The sequence below is a fragment of the Podarcis gaigeae genome, assembly GCF_964106915.1.
Source record: "Podarcis gaigeae genome assembly, chromosome: 2".
Taxonomy (NCBI): Eukaryota; Metazoa; Chordata; class Lepidosauria; order Squamata; family Lacertidae; genus Podarcis; species Podarcis gaigeae.
The window spans coordinates 49,907,885-49,928,505 of record NC_139679.1 but is presented as its reverse complement, the minus strand read 5'-3'; the positions used below and the strand labels follow the sequence as shown (position 1 = coordinate 49,928,505).

General features: G+C 40.4%; 1 protein-coding gene across 2 annotated transcripts in view; it reads left to right on the top strand.

The window, feature by feature from the left end:
* The window catches only part of SLIT3 (slit guidance ligand 3), a 400,487-nt gene that overhangs the window by 38,600 nt on the left and 341,266 nt on the right, over positions 1-20,621 (top strand). For both annotated transcript variants that reach the window (XM_083718777.1, XM_083718776.1), the window contains exon 4: positions 10,316-10,387. In XM_083718777.1, coding sequence (XP_083574903.1) covers positions 10,316-10,387 — 72 coding nt within the window. The remainder of the gene's footprint in view (positions 1-10,315; positions 10,388-20,621) is intronic.

The window sequence follows — 20,621 nt, the reverse complement described above, 5'->3', positions numbered from 1 at the left end:
AGAATTGCCAGACAGGTTAAAAAAACCCCAAACATTTGTCCACTGGTAAATAGTCTAATGGAAAAGAGTAATGCACTAATATAATAGTAATGAAGTATTAGTGTTGATAGCCACTTATACACTGGCACTGAGAATGGACAGACTATTAAGTTTTCAACAAGCATCTTAAGTTTTGTCCACAACAATCTGCATTATACACGCATTTCTGATTATTCAGTAGCCTAGTTGGCATGTGACACCAAGCCGCAGCTTGTATTTCCATGATTTTGATAATAAACCATGATTAAACCTCAAGTTATCATTGACTAGTGATGCTGACTCACAGATGCGGGTTCCCCCTCAAGCTAATTGGCAAGGAGAGATGTCCAGAAGATGGCTATGTTGTAGTTTCTACTTTACTTGCAGCTCTACAGATTTTGGATGAGGCTGGCTTGCAATAGAATAATTAATGAGTGTTGAGTTAACGTAAAGCAAGCTTTACAAACTATGAATTACCAGCATGGTTTGCGGCTTATAAACCATGGTTAAGCCACTGAACCATGTTTGGGTGATCAAGGGAACCATAAGTAAGCATTACCTATGAACTAGACCAGGGGTTCATGGCATCGGGAACTGGGTTGGAATGATTCCAAATATATTAAGGATGTAGATAGGCACTTTAACACACACATTTACTTAAGAAATTCAGTACCATGCTGGACAGTGTAAGGTAAAGGTAAAGGTACCCCTGCCCGTACGGGCCAGTCTTGACAGACTCTGGGGTTGTGCGCCCATCTCACTCAAGAGGCCAGGGGCCAGCGCTGTCCGGAGACACTTCCGGGTCACGTGGCCAGCGTGACAAAGCTGCATCTGGCAAGCCAGAGCCGCACACGGAAACGCCGTTTACCTTCCCACTGGTAAGTGGTCCCTATTTATCTACTTGCACCCGGAGGTGCTTTCGAACTGCTAGGTTGGCAGGCGCTGGGACCGAGCAGCGGGAGCGCACCCCGCCGCAGGGATTCGAACCGCCGACCTTTCGATCGGCAAGTCCTAGGCGCTGAGGCTTTAACCCACAGCGCCACCTGCGTCCCCCGGACAGTGTAGTTATGACTTAATCAAATTAGCATGTTTTATACTATGTGTGGTTAGTGGTTAGATATAATAGATGTGTTCCTATTCAAAGGAAGAAATGTCACACAATGCATGAAGAAGTAAAGGAGAAAACCAAGGTTTTTATTTAATTATTTTGTGGGTGGGGGGCATTTGTTTCATTTTTAAAAGGCTTGAAGCAGTTGGTAATTAAACCTCCCTGGCTAGTGTCAGCTGCTGCCTTTTAGAAGTGGTTTATTAATATGAACAAGAAAATGCCTTGAATTGAACAACTATACAACTTGGGATAGAAATGCAATGGAACTTCCAGCAGCTATTATATCTTTTTGCACTTTGTTTGTTGGGTTCTGTGATATATGAATTGGAATGAAATCCTTAATCAGTGTTGCCTGTTCAGCATTATTGGTCTGCTAATATGAATGACAGAACAGTAATACTGAGCTCCATTCATGATACAGCATGTCTGTCTTCAGTAAGCAATAACTACACTCTGCAACATGGAACCTTTTTTGATCTCCCTTTACTGATGAGAGTGGACTTTGCTCCTTCCTAAACACTTAAAAATTTGGCGCCTCTTCTACAGAGGAAGCCATTAGCAGCTCTGTCAACAGGCCTTCACAGGAGGAAGCCAAATTCAGGAAAAGGGCAGCTAGAAAGACCGCAAGGAACATATTTTGATAAATTATTTTGGTTTGCATGGGTGCATCTGCACAGGCCTGAAAAACACAGAAGCTTATTTTAACTAATAGAATAATAAGCCATCCCGATTTCATCAAAAACATTTGCATAGTAGGTCAGTGACCCACAAGAACTCAAGGAAAAACAAAAAAGGTCATGTTTAAATAGACCAGAGGATTTAAAACCACAATTCCTATGCTTCCAGACCAATGAAGTTGTGAATGAAGAAAGCACAGCATAGAACTAAAGCTTCTGGAACTGTATATTCTTTGCTTAAACAATTTTGTAGTTCTGTGACATGTATGTTAATGTTTGTACTTCTAAATGCATTAGTGGAATGTTAGGTCCTCTTTATTTGTACCCTCTTCTATCTTGACTATCACATAAAAGCACAGGATGGTATCCAGCTGGTATCCTGAGGCATACTGCCTCCAAGAGCAAAGGTAAAACATAGCCATGATGGCTAGTAGCCACAGATGACCTCATCTGCATTAGGATACTTACAAAGGACTATTTGAAAGCCTTGTGGTTTGCTTCGAAATTTCAGTAACAGAGGGTTTCAAACGAAAGCATCATCTGGTGTTACTATGATGCCAGGTGATTGACAGGTGGATGGCCCTTCCCACTTGCCAACTCTGGCCTGCTAGAAGTGTGGGACATAAAGATATGACCTCTGGCCAGAAAATGTCCCCCACCCCTGATTTAAAGCCATCCAAATTGGTGGTCATCATTCCCTCTTGCGGGAGCTGATTTCATCTTTAAACTCTGCATTGTGTGAAGAAATACTTTATTATTTTATCTTTCCCAAGTCTTCCAGCATTCAACTTATTTGGATGTTTCTGAGTTCTAGTGCTTTGAAAGAAGAAGAAGAAGAAAAAATTCTCTATCCACTTTCACCACACCGTACATATGTTTATACAGTGGTACCTCGGGTTAAGTACTTAATTTGTTCCGGAGGTCCATACTTAACTTGAAACTGTTCTTAACCTGAAGCACCACTTTAGCTAATGGGGCTTCCTGCTGCTGCCGCGCTGCCGGAGCACGATTTCTGTTCTCATCCCGAAGCAAAGTTCTTAACCTGAAGCACTATTTCTGGGTTAGCGGAGTATGTAACCTGAAGCGTATGTAACCCGAGGTACCACTGTACACCTCTATCACTCATGTTTTCTCAATACTAGAAAGCTCCAAACATTGGAACCTTTCCTCAAAGGGGAGTTGCTCCAGTCCCTTGATCATCTTGGTTGCCCTGTTCAGAGCCTTTCCTACATTATTTTTGAAGTGAGGTGACCAAAATTGTACACAGTATTCCAAGTGTGGTCACAGCATAGATTTGTAGAGCCACAATTCTATTTTCAATTCCTTCCTAATGATCCCTAGGATGGAATTCACTTTTTTCACAGTTGCAATGAATAGGGTATCCACTACAATCCCAAGGCTGTTCCTTATCAGCCACCACCCATTTAGAAACCATAAGCATATATGTGGAATATATTTTATATGCCCCAGCATGCACCACTTGACACCTGTTTACATTGAAATTGCATTTGCCATTTTACTATCCATTCACCAAGTTCAGAGAGGTAATTTTTGAAGATCTTTACAATCCCATTTTGCTTTAACCGCCCTGTGCAATTTCATGTTGTCAGCAAACTTGGCTCCCTCTCTGCTCACCCCTAACTCTAGAATTTGTCTGCAGCACTCTTAAAGAGAGCTTAATGAGAGTTTAGCTGTGTCACCTTTTCTTAGGTATATTTTCAACCCTGTTGTTAACATAGCAAGGACACACCTTTAGGTGTGATCGTAGCTGCATTGCCTGTCATGGTTGAATGACATTTTTTCTTGTTGGGACAGAAAAGATGTCAAGAAAGGTGGATGCCTTTAAAATAGCCTACAGTTTCTCAATAAATCTTCATAGATGATTTTATTTACTGGCTAGATGCAAGAGTAAAGTACGTTTGTTAGTATATTTATATTTTTCATTTCTTCTCCACCCTTCACTATAAAGAGTATCATTAGACTTTGATCCTAACTGACAAATGATGGGCAAAGTCCATCAATAATGAGCCTATTCAGCTCTCATTGACCAATGGTATTGTCACTCCTCTCTTCTCAGTATTATTTATGTTCATCTTTGCTTTGTTTACTCTCATTCGCTCTCCAGATATTAACTAAAATCTGCAGCAGCTGCTCCTGTTTCACATGAAAATTTGAGTTGGCTGTTATTACGGCATGAGAATGCTGGAATAGTTTATCCAATTACAGTCTTGGCAGCAGTGTGCCACATTGTCTGCGTCTGTGGGGTTGAATTGAACAGTGTCCCCTACAGTTAGTGGGTTCCGAGCTAGTTCAGATGTACGGTATTGTGCAACCAGGTTTACACTATGTAAACAAATTTTTAAGAGCCATTGGGCTCAATCTCTCTGCTGTGATATGCCATGATGCTTATCCCCTTCTGGTTTCTGGCAAACCACAGAAGGAGAAAGGCACAAGAACTTACCGGTTCTTAAAAGTATATTCATTGTTGATAATGAAGCCCCTTGATAAATACCTGGAGCCTGACCTTTAGCCTTTGACTGGACATCAGAGCAGCACCCTCTGCTTTCTGTACTTCAGATTCCTGCTTCTCCATCTTCAAGTTCTTCTGACTTCTGGGAAACACATCATAGGAACACAGGAAGCTGCCTTATGCAGAGTCAAATCATTGGTCTATCTAGCAGACTGACAGTACTTCTACAGGATTCCAGACAAGGGACTTTTTCAGCCTTTCTTGGAAATGCCAGGGATCGAACTTGGATCCTCCTGTATGCAAAACAGATGCACTACCACTGATATATATATATATATATATGTGTGTGTGTGTGTGTGTGTGTGTGTGTGTGTGTGTGTGTGTAAAGAAAATGGAAAGTTTTATAAAATTTAACAACCCAGCTAATAAAACACTTGAAAGATATAAAAGAATCACACGGTATAATTAACAGGTTGGCCATTTTTATTATTGTTTTAAGTGATCATCTGTCCTACAGTTGAAAGTAAAAACAGATTTGTGAGGTACACCTAAAAATCTATTTTGCTTGAGGGAGAGATCTAAATGAGGGTGAGGATGTTAGGATTCTTGCTCTGTGTTTGCAGTCATGGGATTGTTTTCTATCACATGGTGGTGTATGTTTTCATTCCACATAGTGGGAAGGGATAGAGACAGATTTTTTTTTACTGTGTTCTGTGATGTGGGACTATTGTCTCTCCCCCCCCCCCCTTTGCTGTCTGATGAGAAAGAGGAAGGAGCTAATTCAGAATGCTCTTAGTGTATTATATGTAAATAAAGTAGATTAGCCAAAATGCTGAGCTACTGAGTTTGTTACGTGAACCACTAATACTCTGCAGGTTCCGTAAGCGTGCTGATGCCTTTTGGTATCAGTCGCTGTGATGTGTGCTGGTCCCGGGGGTAAGGTACCGTGGGCGTAAGCAGAGTCCACACGAAGAGGGGTGAGGTCCGAGGCGGCGAGCCGGGCGGGGAACAGGAACGCTGGAACAGGAGACCGAGCAGGGAACAGGAACACCGGATGATCAGGAACAGGAGGCCGAGCAGGGAACAGGAGCACCGGATGGTCAGGAACAGGAGGCCGAGCAGGGGTCAGGAACACAGGAAGGTCCGAAACCAACAACGACGTTGCTCCCACAACCTGGGGCCGGGCTGACTGGGCTTTTATCCTCTTCTAAGGCCAGGGGCGGTCCTGGCCCCCAGGAGCCCCGCCTCCTCTGGCCTTAAGGCGAGCACTCCTCCTGGGAGCAACCAGTTCCCTTCGCCTCTCCGCCCTAAGCCTCTGCAGATCAGGAGAGGCCGAAGGGTTACTGGGCCCTGGAGGAGGCTCACCTGTAGCCACTGAGTCCTCAAGCCCCTCTGGGGCCAGAAAGGTTTCACCTGGGGCCAGCTCCTGGTGCTCTGCCACAGGTGCCGGCTCTTCAGCATCTAGGCCTTGCCCCAGTTCAGCCGGCCCTGGAGGCGGGGACTCCTGTGCAGGCTGGGATTCCTCTGGTTCATCCTCTGAATCGGAATCCCAGGCCATCACATGATGTTTGGGCTGGAGAAAGCTTTTGAAGCTCCCGAATGACCGACCAGGAGGGAGAGAACATGCCAGTCGGGCATGTGTCTCTGCCAGGGTCCTACACACGAGTAGGACGATCCTAACAGATGACATATACAGAACTAATAAATCGCATAATTCGCTTTCTAAGTGGATTCTGTTTTAGAAGCAAATAAGAGTTGACAATTATAACTGCTAAAATACCTTTACAAATAGAGTTTAATTGGCCAAATGATCAAAGCAATCAAGTTCTGAACAAAACATTAGGTATGTTTTTGTTAATGGATTTCCAACGTAAGGGGTTAGCAGTAATATGTCAGTTATTTGAATATATTTGTGTTATTCATATTGTGGTTTTTCTGTTTATATAGTGTTTGATATACTTGGCATTTAAAACTTGATTCTTCCTGTAGTTGAAAGGAAGATAAGTCTCAGACTCTTGCTCTACCATAGAACTATTTGGTTCAAACCAGCTATGAAGTAGCTAGTGCTGAACAGATTAAAACTTGCCACTGTGTGTTAACAAGCTGTCAGATTTGCAAGCATATAAAATAAAACTGCATTTTTAAAAATCTAGTATGGGGACAGATTTGGGTAGTCACAAGGACCATGAAGAAAATAGTAGGGGAATGCTAAAGATAATTCCAAAGCAAATCGCTAAGGAATATCAGAGTAGAGCTCCTGTGCTTCTGTACTCTGATAGAACTCCACTGAGGTCAAAGAAGAAGTGAAGTTAAATGCATTAATACAATTAATGTGCATGCTTTTTTGTTGTTTAAATAGAGGCTGCTGGGAAGTAACTCTAATTATGTGAGCTTCACTTGAAATGTAAATAGCTTTGGAGAGGCAACTTATTATCGGTCCCCACTCTCCATGGTCCTGAGATAGCACAGGCTTCCCAGCAGCTACTATTTACAGAACAAAAAAAATATGTATGTTAATTGCATTCACATAATTAATTTCACGTCCAGCTTGACCTTAATGCCATGTCTGGTTTGGGATTGCATAAGGGAAACAGAAAATGTTGCTAAAATGTTCTAGCTCTCCAGTTTAGTTTAATTTATGTAGTAGAGTGATTTTGGGGCAGACCACCAAGAGCTCCTGTGCTTCTGTACATAACATTAAAATACAATCAACACCTGTTACTGACAGATCAATTTGTCATGTACACCCAATGTATTCAGAAACCCTATTTAAAAGCCTGGAGGAAGAGAACTTGTCTTCTGGTGGTGCCAGGAAATAGATAGAGGAGAAATCATCATGAGGAGGGAGGGTGTTCCACAACTGAGGTGCCATTACTGGAATATTCTCTGGCACATCATAGATCTCCTAACCTCAGTTAGTGTTCGCACTGTAAGAAGGAAGTGCTAGCCCAGGCATAGGTAAATTTGACCCTCCAGATGTTTTGGGAGTACAACTCCCACAATCCCTAGCTAACAGGACCAGTGGTCAGGGATGGTGGGAATTGTAATCTCAAAACATCTGCAGGGCCAAGTTTGCCTATGGCTGTCCTAGCCCACCACCAAAGACCAAACAAGGCTTTATGGGTATTTTGATTATTAGTATCATGATTGATACCTACCTCTGCTTTTGGTAGATTTTGGTTGAGTGCATGAGAAACTATGGATATGGGCCTCTGGCTGTCAGGCTCAGTTCAGTGTTGAGGCCTGCATCCAGAACCCTCATAGCTTACACCACTGGTCCTCCTAACCTGGCTGGTCAGACCCTCTCTGTTTCTGAGTCGTGGCAAGTGCTTTTATTTTGGTTCATGAAAGTTATCAAGAATATATCATATTTAAATATATGTAAACCATATGAAGATACTAGTGACACAATGTTTTGATAATGCTTATTGGATATGACACAAGTTATCAATTGACCTGGACTTTCAGAGTTAAAGGTTTCTTCAGAAGCAGATTAAATGTCAGAAACAGATTCTAGGGAGGAAGAAAATTTAAGTATATATTTTAAGTATTGTTTTCACATTTCACTCAGGCCATGTATAAGACAATATAATCCTTTCTTGTGTATATAGAGAGAAAGATGTCCCAAGGAAAAGGAAGGCAGTATCTTATTACGACCTGTAGTCTACTTTGGGAAGAGGAAGAAAGGGTCAGGTGGATCAGGAATTCACCCATGGTCCCTTAACCATTTGGACTCTGTCTTGTAGTGGCCAGCCAATGTGATCGGCTCCTTTCTACTTCATCTGAGCCTTGTTTCCATATTCAAACACTTCCTCTCCTATGGTCTCCTATAGAATGGGAGCTGGGTTCACAACCTTTTTTTATTCAGGAAGGTAGCCGTGTTGGTCTGATGCAGTTGAAATTAAAAAAATAAATAAATTGTCCAGTAGCACCTTAGAGACCAACTAAGGTGCTACTGGACAATTTTTTTATTTATTTCAACTGTTTTTTATGTTTTCCTTCAGTGCCTATGTTCAATAAACCATGTGTTAAATTCAGAGTAGCACTAAACAGATTGCATTCATTGCTTTTCCTTTAGAACTTAGTGAAATAAAAATTTTCCTTGTTCAGAAAACTTTATTGAAAATGTTGTCTATAAACATATTTTGCATAAAGAATCCAAATATAAACAGATGTAGTCTTCCAGTATATTTTTATTTTGCTCACATTAATAGTACAGTGGTACCTCTGGATACGAACAGGATCTGTTCTGGAGCCCTGTTCACATCCTGAAGCGAATGCAACCCACGTCCACGGGTTGCGATTGGCCACTTCCGCACATGTGTGTGACGTCAATTTGACCGTCTGCGCGAATGGCGAAACCCGGAAGTAACACGTTCCGTTACTTCGGAGTCGCCACGGAGTGCAACCCGAAAGCACTCAACCTGAAGCAACTTCAACCCAAGGTATGACTGTAATTTAGTACTTTTCTAAGCAATAGCTAGCAATTTATACAAAATAATATACAAACTAACTAGCTGATGTACAAATTGGTTGGAGTTGGATGGTTCATTTTACACACTAATTGTTATTAGCTAAATTCACACATTTACTGTAACATATATAGAAAAAAATGCAGCTGTCTCAAATAAATTTGATTAGCTCATATAACTTGAGCAAAACTAAACAATGACAAAGTTACACCCAAATGTTCCCAATAATAAGTCTCAGCTTTACGTCTAAAGAAAGCATTGCTGGCCCAGCTGCTAAATTCCACATCTCTTTTGAAAAGCTGGTGGATTAGAAGCTAAGGAACACAAAATATTATAACATTTTTTTGTTGCTGTTAACGATACTAACACAAACATGGGCTGCCCTTCCTCAATCACACTCCCAGCTTGTTAACTGATACTGTATATTAATGTATTTTGTTTTCTTCTGTTAGATCCTATTAAGGTTTTGATGTACTTAGATGAAGTGCCCAGGATAGTGTATAGAAATTATATCTGTGGAATCTTGTTATCAGGGAGAGAACAGTGATGAGGTGATGCTGGTTCCTAGAGCCTCGACTTCCTTAAGGTCCTATGTGTAAAGAGAGGATAACTGTGGCTTTAGTCCTGCTGCATCTGTGGGTTTCAGCAGTTATCTAAGGGCTTAGTATGAGTGATTTTCACAAATCTCAAATCAGTCATAAAGTGTAACTGGTGTGTCTAAAGAAGCTCTTGGAGTTTGTACTATATGGCTCACTTCTTCTGCATAGGGTTTTTTAATGAACCATAACATAGGAAATTAAAGGCTGAAAAAGAAAGGAGCAAGAATATAAATGGTATGCCTATTTCAGAACCTAGATGCTTAGTGGAAAGAGAACTGTCTTTTTATACACTATGTGCTATTCTGCCTGCAACTGAATAAATCCGGACTTGAGCATCGTAACATGCTCTGATGTAACTCCTTGGAAATGGAACAAAAAGGAAAGAAGTGTTTGGAGTAATGGAACAAGCACAATGTAATTGTAGAAGGTGAAAACTATACTGCAGATGTGAATACAGTGATAGATACGAACAATGCTGGAATTGGATCCTTCAAGATCTCCAATATATCTTAGCACGGTATAAATGAGGGCATCTTTAAAGTTTCAAAAAAGCAGGGTTTCCATACTTAGAAACCAGTTGTAATTAGCAGTGTGTGATCCTGGGTTTGCTTCAAAAGCCATGTGGGTTTTCAAATTTTCTTGTTGAATACTCAAAAAACCTGGAGTTTTCAGTTCAACAGGATCTCTCTCTTTGCCCTTTACCCTCTGTCATATTTTCTTGGGATAGGAGTGTGGCAACAGGCAGATAAAGGCTTCTTAGACACAAAAGTTAAAATTTGAAAAGAAAGCTTGGGTTCAAGGTTTACTGCAATTGTCTCCGTCCCCCCAAAGATCAGACTCTTAAAAAAAAAAAAAACCCTGAAAGATTCTGTGTGTAGAGTACCATTTGTAAACCTTTATTGTTCATAACATTTGCTGTCCTGGAAGAGTCTCCAAATAATCTTTGTTAACTTTGGTCATTCTTTATTTAGGCGGCTGAACAGAAATAAACTTCAAGTTCTTCCAGAGCTGCTTTTTCAGAACACGCTGAAACTGACCAGACTGTAAGTATAGTTTTTATTTTTGGCATAGTATAAGTGCTTTGTTTGGTTCTTTAGTCAGCAATTTTGGCTGTGAGGTTTTGGTATGATGCCTTCTTGAAGTGGATTTTGCGCTGTGTCTTGGTTTATTGTACAAACTCTTTGCTGAAAAACATATTCGAGTAACAAATTTGAGAAACATTTCCTTCTCCTTTTACTGGTGCTGTAGATTTATTTAGAAATTGAAGGTTGCTGATGTTACAACTCCTTTTCAACATATTTTATACAGGAGGAGTCTGAGAAGTTGGTAACCACAAAGAGAGTGGTTTTGGTATATTCACGCTGTGATTACAGCTGTGCTGTAATCACTTACGTTTCTTGATGGAAATATCTCTTATGTCTCTGTGATGATTGTCACTTGTCACGTGTCTTGAAATATTTGCAAGATATGGGTTAACTTGAATTTAAGAGCCAGTGTAGTGTAGTGGTTAAGAGCGGTAGTCTCGTAATCTGGGGAACCGGGTTCGCGTCTCCGCTCATCCGCATGCAGCTGCTGGGTGACCTTGGGCCAGTCACACTTCTTTGAAGTCTCTCAGCCCCACTCATGTAACAGAGTGTTTGTTGTGGGGGAGGAAGGGAAAGGAGAATGTTAACCGCTTTGAGACTCCTGAAAGGGAGTGAAAGGCGGGATATCAAATCCAAACTCTTCTTCTTCTTCTTAAGCAAGAATGGTCAAGCCATTGAATTTGCAGCCTTGCCTAACTTAAATTTACAGTACAGTGATTTATAAGAGAAATGGGAAAAGCAGCCCTAGTGAGGGGATGGGAAGGAGTGGCGGATTCTTTACCACATGGAAAGCCCTGCTGGCTGCTGCAGGCCAGAGGGAATGGGATGGGGAAGGGACAGAACGGAACGGGACAGGACAGGATGGGATGCACACATTGTTTTCTTCTAGTGGAGCTAGGCCAGCTCCAGATGGGGGGAAGGGCACAACGCCCCCCAGGAAATCCACAGAGTTTCCTAAAGCAACCAGGATCCTACCTCTCAGCCTGCCCAGAAACACTCTTTTTCAGGGTATTTTCACAGTCTACGACTGGTGGTAGCTTGCTGTCCGCTTGAGTGGAGCAGAAGTCTCTCCTGTGGCAGAACAGTCCCACTCCCCACAGCACCCTGGTCAGCAGTGATATACTCTTCTGACAGGGACTGGTGGAGAGGTGATTGTGCACCATTCTCCCCAGCCATTAGCACTAGGTGTGGGGTGGTTAGGATAGATGTGTTGGAACATTTCCTGCCCCCGACATTCTGAAAGACTTTACTCTGATGGCTCACATACAAAAAGGTTTTTTCTAGGTTTATGAAAAGGTACGTTTGCAAAAGAATCCCATTCACTATAAAAGCTTAAATTAAAAATGCTGTTGATAATCTGGCAGTCACAGCATATGCATGGCTCTCAGAATATTAATAGACCCAGCAATCAGCCAGCATTCAGCATTCACCTTTTTCCTGTCCTCTGTGCCAGTCAATAAGTTGATCTTTTGTTTCTAGCCAAAGTTAACAATAGCAAAGATAATAAAGGTTGTTTGAAAAATGCCAGGTATTTCCTACAAGAAGATAACTTCATTTTCACAAAAAATGTGAAGTTAAGCTTTGCAAATATTTTTACTGTACAAGAATGAAGCACTAAAAGGTAACAACTCTCTTGTCTACTGAGACAAAGTTTCCCTGGATTTTAGTGTCAACTCCTTCAAACATGGGCTTTTCATTACTTATACTTCCAGTAGCTATTTAATTAAGAACTTCAAATTTTCAAATGTAGCTGAATGCAAATATGTTGTGCCTTGGTATTTTCTCCAGCAACTTACATAACTATGAGGAAGGTATGCATCCTCTGAAGGTATAAATGAAACAAATAAACCACTTGGACAGCTCTGTAAAAGCCAAAGTTATAAGGAAGCAATCAAATTATAGTATCTTTCAATACAGAATATGTCTGCAACATCTATAATTATTTCTATGGTCCTTTGTAACATCTGTTTGATATTACTGGTAGGAATATACAGGAGAATCAACCTTAAAATGGAACAAGCATTTTGTTAAAGGAGTTTGATGCATGCCTTATTCTATCCTTTCTTGCCAGGAGGAGGAGTCTGGAGTTCATACATTGCATGTTTGCTTTTTCTTCCAAGGTCATTTTATTAAAGTTTTATGATACTTTACTTATACTTTCCTGCCCCCAATATAAAAGGCAAAGCATTTTTAAAAGGACAGGAGGAAGAGGGAGAGCGGAGGGAGATAGAAATGTCTGAATTGAGGTACTTGTAACTGAATCACTTCTGTTTCAATCTATACCACTTCTAGAAAATGATTCTTGAAATAGACATTCAGATCGCTGAATCCACATATAAGTAATAAAGAAGTTAGTGGGCTAGACAGTGTTCATTGTTTAGTTATGTGATCAAAACAAAGTTAACATTTATGATTTCCATCTAACCATGGATATCAAGTTTCATTGATATTTGAAAAACCAAAACTTGTACCTTGAACAGTTGAGCCCTGCCAACCATACAACTTGCCGGAAGACCAGTAAGCTTTTCTCCTTGCACATACTTCCTCCTTGGGTAATGCTCAAATTGTTTTTCTGGTTTTTTGGTGGTGATGGTGAGCCATCAACAAGCATCAGTTTGAACTTAACAGTTCCTTCTGAATGACTGCATCAAGTTTTAATTACTATATCAGGCTAACAGAACATCTGTATATGATGTATTGTTGTTTGTACCAGCACGAGCATAGCAGCAGTGGCATGCTTTAAAATTTTGGGCTTTAAAATTCCAGTGGCGCCCTGTACAATGCCAAAGTTCAGTACATACAACTCTTCTCACCTTCTGTTGGTCATCATTTTTGTGACGCCTCCTGCAGTGCCCTCTCAGCTTTGTGCCCAGTGTGGGTGAACTGGTTGTGCTCCCCTAAATCTGCCTCTGGCAGCAACAAGAAGCTCAGAGGACTTTTGTGAAAGGAGGCAGGATCCTCTGAGGCCTTTACTTGGTTTCCTTAAGTTTAGCAGCGTAATACCAGAACTACTGTGTCAACATCCTTCTTCATCTTGGTTTTGGCCAGGTTATGGGAATTTGATGGAACCTAAATAGTAAAGGATGGCATGAAATTTCTAATCATGATTTAACATGTCATAGTGTTGATGATCCTCTTTTGGTTTGACTAAGGTAGATATCATTTACCTGGGAGTAACCGCCTAAAGTAGGTTGGTTTTACTTTTGGACTAACAAGTCTTCTTTTTTAAGTCACTTGTGCTAGTGACCATTAAGTACATTATTCTGTTATGCCCTCTTACTTACAACCAGCCCAGGAAGTGGTGTTGACTGTCAGCTTCTTCCTCCTCCACCACCTCTTCTTTAGTCTCAGTTTTGTCCTTGTAGAACTCAGCAGACAGGAGGGTAGAACAAAACTAGAATTAGTTGGAACTTTCTGTCCTTTGCTCTGGCCCCACCTACTATTTTTCCCTCTGTCTTCCACCTTACTAGTCCCAGTGAACACCAGCTCCCACTCTTCTGTTGTAAGGAATTCTTTGAATTAATTGAGAAGTACCAGAGGTACTTTGTTTTATGTGTATGCACAGTTATACAAACAAAAATGTCTATCATTGGTGTGGTGCTTCTTTTTGCTCCCATGTGGTTCATCTAACTGCTTTTTAATTGTGTCTAGTTTGACATATTCCTGTTGTTATTGTTGGTTTTGATAACAGTTCACCATGATAGCTCACTGATTATTGTGCAATACATTTCACATAGGTTTAAGAATAATTTGGTAGAATGTAGGTGAAGATGGATTAGATTGTGGTTGTGAGATGGGGAAACAAAAGTGAAGTCCAAACTTCAACTGGCGAAGTTGACAGTTTCGGGCAATATTTCCTACACCTTCAATTCTGTTTCAACCTTATGTCTTAAAGTAGGTAGCAATTACTTTAAAACAAATAAAAAACCCCAATAAAACTAGCAAGATAAAATTGGAAAATTATGTTAAAACTGATTAAAAATTACCCCATAAACCTTCCTTTTAGAAAGCTAGCTCCAAACAAGCCCAAGACCTTCAAACCCAACAAGAGCTAGAAGAGGAATAAATAGACTATGCAGAAAAAAGGAGGTCCTTCCTTTAAATTAGCGGTGAGCTGAAACAATTGATTTAGTTTTGCTCTTCTTATTTTTTTAAGAGCATTTCTAATTTCAAACAGGCATTTCCAATCAAGTGCCCCCTTGAAATGATGTCTATTAAACATTGTCCTGGTTATTAGAAGGAAATGCACAAAAGCCTGTCAAGACTATTATTTTTAAAGGCCCCAGAAAACTGTAGGAAAGATCTAACTTCTAGCACCTTGGGAACAAGAAGCTTGTCTCTCCCATAACTTGTCTCTGGAAAGCTCCTTGGCTCAAATGACGCACAGAGGCACTTTTACATACCCTGTTATATCTCTCCCCTTTGTATCTACTTTTAACATTACAATAAAGCAAAAAAGAAATTTATTCTGAAGCCTAGTTGTGTACTTGTTGTGAACGTGGTGGGACAGGGCTGTTCCTAATATCTGTGCCCTAACTGCTTAGGGCTAAATATATAAAAACAGCACCTTGAAGTGTGCCTTGACATTACTTGGGATCTGATGCAGACGAGAGCCTTTTTCGCACTGTGCAGTTATTTAGAGAGAGAAAGCTAACCTTGTGAGGCAAGTGCCTTGTGAGAATGTGCCCTTAAATTAAAGGTCCCCTCTCATGTGAGAGCAGGCGCAAGTGGCTCACCTTGTAAACGAGCTCAAATGATTAAGCACTGCCAGGGCAAAATGAACATGACCATATTAAGCAGAGGTTGCTATGGTTTTGGCTCATTCAGGAATTGCGGCTTTACTGTGTACAGATCCCAGCAGGTCTGCTCAGAAGATGGTAAATAATTACAAGGAACACCAGTTCTCCTGGGGGCACTTCAGGTTTGAAAGGATGTTCACTAGGTCAGAGGTGAGAACTACAGACTGCTGAGAGGCTCTTGTACCATTTATCAAGCTGGAGCTATTTTTATTGCTTGCATTGCGTGCTGACTCTAAATGGCATAATTTGAACAAAATCATGTCTGGAAAAGTGACTCTGGTTGCAAATCCTTATGGCACCTTTCGGTTCAGTCTACTCCAAGTGAGGCAGAGGGCTCTGTTTATTTTCTTGAAGTATGAAAGGAACGTTAACAAATGATCTGAAATGAGTAGGAAACAAATGAGGGGATGTCAGAAAGTGAATAATCGAGGTTCCATCCTGGATTTCCAGTCTCCCCTGTGTGAAGTTAGCTACTCAAAACTAATATGTGCAGATGTTTCCCTTTTTTTCTAATGTGGCAAAATGGAAAGAGAAGCAACCATGAATGTAAAGGGATAATCATGAGTTTCAAATAGACTGGTTGATTTTGTTTTGTGTGTGTTTTTTAAAAAAACCAACAACACACCACTGATAACTAGCAAAGATTTTGTTGTATAGGAAATGTCTTCACAACGTTCAGAAAGAGAACTCTTAATTCTCTTAACAGAGCAGAACAAAAAATATTTTTTCTCTTTTTGTCTTCTTCTTCTGCCCAATTAGTGGTTAGAATTTTCTTCTGAAAATCATAGACTTAATGTAGATACCAGATTGTGCAGTAACTGAAAGCAAGTGTAAGCTGTTCATAGACTGTAGCACTGGTACAAGGATACTTGGGCTTAAATCTCCACACAGATGAGTTCATAGACTTGTGTAGCATCAAACACAGGTTTTCCAGTGAACATACACATGTCCATGCACACCAGCCAATCCTGTAACAGGTGTTTTCAAACATCTATTTGTATGAATACCATTCATTTTTCCATGTGCATTTAAACCAAAAATTAAGTGTGCACTTGTGCATTTGTAATGTTCTCTTCTGTCCTTGGTAGCTAGTGAAAATATGTGTTTGCTATTGACCTAGCCCTTGCTTTTAGGGGCAAGGTAATTCTTTTTTAAAAAATAAAATAAAATATAAGAAACATGTAATATTCTGAAATATACAACAATGCATGATAATACCAAATCCCAGGTGCAGGTGAGGAGAAGGATTTCCATTTCCCATTTTTTTACATTCTTCTGACATTTAGTTCAGTTTTGGGACTGTCCTTAAAAGTAGCAGGAACTTAATTTTGAGGCCATGCTGATCTTTGAAGGTGTTTGAGCGCCTTCAAGTAAGTTCCTGTACTGCTCTCTAGTTCTAAGCATGCTCCTTTCCCTGGAGGCTGGCATGTGCTTTTTTGTGTGTGTGTGTGGGGTGGTTGTTTTTTTTGACCTAGTGCTGACTTCAGAGAGGCTCAGAAAATACTTTCATTGCTTCCTGAATCTCTCAGAGGCTCACTGTGAAGTCTGGGACAGTTCTTGTCTATTTCTGGGCTCTTCGAGAAGGGCAGAAGCTCTTGCCAGAATGGTTTTTTTTTTTAATGGCCTTACCAGTGGTAAGCTGCCCAGAGCATTTATGCACTCTAGGCTAACTACTTATTACTCTAAGAAATATCACTTATTTGTGCTTAGATAAAATTTGATATTCCTATATAGTTGCCTTGAATTTGTTTGAGGGAGGGAAGAAGACACAAATGTAATAAATAATTTGCTAATTGGTAACCTGAACACTAGTTTTCTGGGGGGGGTGTGGATTTTATCTTTCTTTAATAGATTGGCATTTAAATATTACCAGGCATCATTTTGGAAAGTCCTACACACCACCAATACCTATAACCTGAACAAATATTGATCAGTTTTATACAGTCGTACCTTGGTTCTTGAACGTAATCCGTTCTGGAAGTCCGTTTGACTCCTGAAACATTTGAAAACCAAGGAACGTCTTCTGGTTGGCTGCAGGAGCTTCCTGCACTCAAGCGGAAGCAGCGTTGGACATTTGGCTTCTGAAAAACATTCGAAAACTGGAACACTCACTTCTGGGTTTTCAGCGTTTGGAAACCAAAACGTATGAGTACCAAGGCATTCGAGAACCAAGGTACGACTGTATTTTGAAAGTTTCTACAAATATTGGTCAATGGAACATGTACTCAAAACAGTATATAGCCCCAGGTAAAAAACAAAAACAAAACACCATTCTAAGCATGCTGTGAATGGAATCGGGGTGGGGAGTGTACTTCACAAGGGACTTTTCAGAAAAGTGAGGAAACCCGTGTGCCATCTACGTTTCTGTTGCTTCATGTGAATTTTACACTGTAGTTTGTAATACCAGTAATTTGTGTGAGGAAAGGACGTAATCACTTGTGCAAGGGAACTATTCTAGTTCACACCAGGAATATACATATTTTTTGTCTGGTATCAGGTTGTTTCCAGGAGGCTCATACTGTAGAATATTTTATTTGAAGTGAATGCAGGGGAAGAAATTTAAAATCATTGATACATGAAAAACTCAGACAAATTTCTGCCTGTTTGTTATGATATACATTTGGATGAAAATAGTTGCAAAATACAAATTTAGTACTAAAAATGTAGAAGATAGCCATGCTAGATTGCTTTATAGTATATAGCAAGGAATCTGAAGCTGGCTAAGAAAGCTTCTAGTATATCCAATTTAGTATGTCTGTACTATTTTCAGAGCTTTGCGTGTAAGATGTGAATGAACTTCATAGCCAGATTCAACATAGGCCACAAGAGAGACATCCATCACTGTGACTAGAACCAGCTGAAAGCACAATCTCAGACTGTTGCCTGATAATGGATTTCTTCAAACCAAGGACCTGAAAGCAGTTTAGTTCAGAAAGCATCCAGAAAATAATTTCTGAAGATAGGAAAAAGGCCTATTTGCAGTTGATGGTGAATTTCCATCTTATACTAGCATGTAAAAAAATATGTGGATAAAAGATGTTTACTAATCATTTCCTAAAATGTGTTCACTCTAAAATGCTTTTGTTTCATTTAGGTGATGTAATACTTAGCCATGTGTCAGGGGACTGCCATCGGAACAGGGAAGGGAGGCAGAGGGGTCGTTGGGGATACACCTTGCCCACCTTGCGCAGAGGGTTAAAACGTAAAGAAGGAAAGAAACGGCTGGGGGTGACTAAGTTCTTATGTTGGGGGAGGACCTGGAAGGGACCACTCCTGGATTCTGCTAGCGATTGAGGCAGACATGAACTTGTGGTTCTGCACTGTAAATAGTTTTGCACCAAATAAAACCTGTAAAAGACAGGTCGGAGTCCTGCCTGGTTACACATGAGCAACCACCACTGCCATCTGACACAATGGTTAAAGAAAATAAACCATAGATAACATGTCTGCACAAAACCTTAATTTATTGTATAGCCATTTTATATTGCAAATCAGCTGTTCAGATTCCAGATGAATAGGAAACTGCAAAATCATAAGTCTTCTACTGAAATCTAAAGAATAACATAGGGAAGCTAGCTATGCCATTTTAAACAGTTCAGCTATAGCAAGGATTAAGAAAATTGGGAATTGCAAGTTCTCACATAAGCAGGCCTTAAAGGTAAAGGTACCCCTGCCCGTACGGGCCAGTCTTGCCAGACTCTAGGGTTGTGCGCTCATCTCACTCTAGAGGCCGGGAGCCAGCGCTGTCCGCAGACACTTCCGGGTCACGTGGCCAGCGTGACGAAGCTGCTCTGGCGAGCCAGAGCAGCACACGGAAACGCCGTTTACCTTCCCGCTAGTAAACGGTCCCTATTTATCTACTTGCACCCGGGGGTGCTTTCGAACTGCTAGGTTGGCAGGTGCTGGGACCGAGCAACGGGAGCGCACCCCGCTGCGGGGATTCGAACCACCAACCATGCGATCGGCAAGTCCTAGGCGCTGAGGTTTTACCCACAGCGCCACCCGCGTCCCTTAGGAATCCTGTATTAATGCAGTTGTGAGCTAATAGTTGATTTTCACGTCCTTCTTATGTATGAATATTTTTGGGATCAAGAAGTAAACGGTCTACCAACTATTATAAGTTTGATGGATGTGTCCATGTGTGCAACTTGTGATTAACAGCATAGCAGGTCAGTTTAGCAGCTGCCTCTTTTCTTATTTATATTAAGCTCCTTATTTGTGGCTTTAAAACACTTCCTAAATCCTCATCCACCCCCATCCTTTTCACAACCCTTGGAGAAAACTGAGTAGATCATTTCTCATAGCTAAATCTAGGAAGCATCAACTCAAGTTGTTCTTGACTTCAGGGAGATTTGTTTTGACAGAATTTGAGAGTACTGTACCTGCATAGTGTTTGCTTGCTCACTGTAGCCATCTTGAAAATGATTGAGGAGGTAGAACATGGATATTAACATGTAGTATATAATTGTTGCCTGTTCCTCTTTTATCTGTAAGCTGCCTTGAGTCCTGTGTCTGGGAACAAATGCGGAGGAAGAAGTTTGTGTAGCTGAAGATGTTATGTCAGTTGCACACTGGTTTATAGGTCAATAAATATACTTGTTGCTACATAAACTGAGTTTGGAATGTGTCTGTAATTCTAGAAATGACTGTTTACATAATTTTGTTTAGGGAAAAATATTCCAATAGGGTGGCTGTGGAAGATGTTGGGTTAATAACTGTGTGTGGGTGTGCATGTATGTATGTATGTATGTATAGATGATAGATAGACATGCTATCATCTATCTGTCTATCATCTATCTATCTATCTATCTATCTATCTATCTATCCCCAAAGAAGGTACAAATATACCCTGATGAAACATCAGTGATTGCTTATTTCCTGAGTAAGTTAACCTTTCTGTGACAGCACATAAAAGGCTATTTCTAATTGTTCATTCCCTCCTTCTCTTGTACTTCCATGGAAACTTCTGGTGATGGAATTAGTACATGCTGTGGTTTTGTGATTGGCTCTTAGGTAACTGATGGGGGGAAATTGTGTGAAACACAATTCAAAATACTTTCTGGTAGTTGATTGATTAAAGGACTTTGTAGTTGGTGAACTAAATAGGCAAGTTTTCATATTAAATATATATTTGCACTGCAAAAAAATTAAAACAAAAAACTATGGAATGATCCCCACTACAGTACTGATAAACAAGAGATTGCCAATAAAATTACCATTGAAAAGTAAAACTATTTAAATGCTTTCGCTAATGTACCCTACCTCTTGACTTTTTGATTTGGTAGGATCAAGTCTCAGTGTCCTTGTGTTATATGCTTTCTCTTTTTGTCACATAGATGTGTTTTAAGAGATTCATTTGGGAACCTTCTTAACAATGTGTGAATGAATTGTTA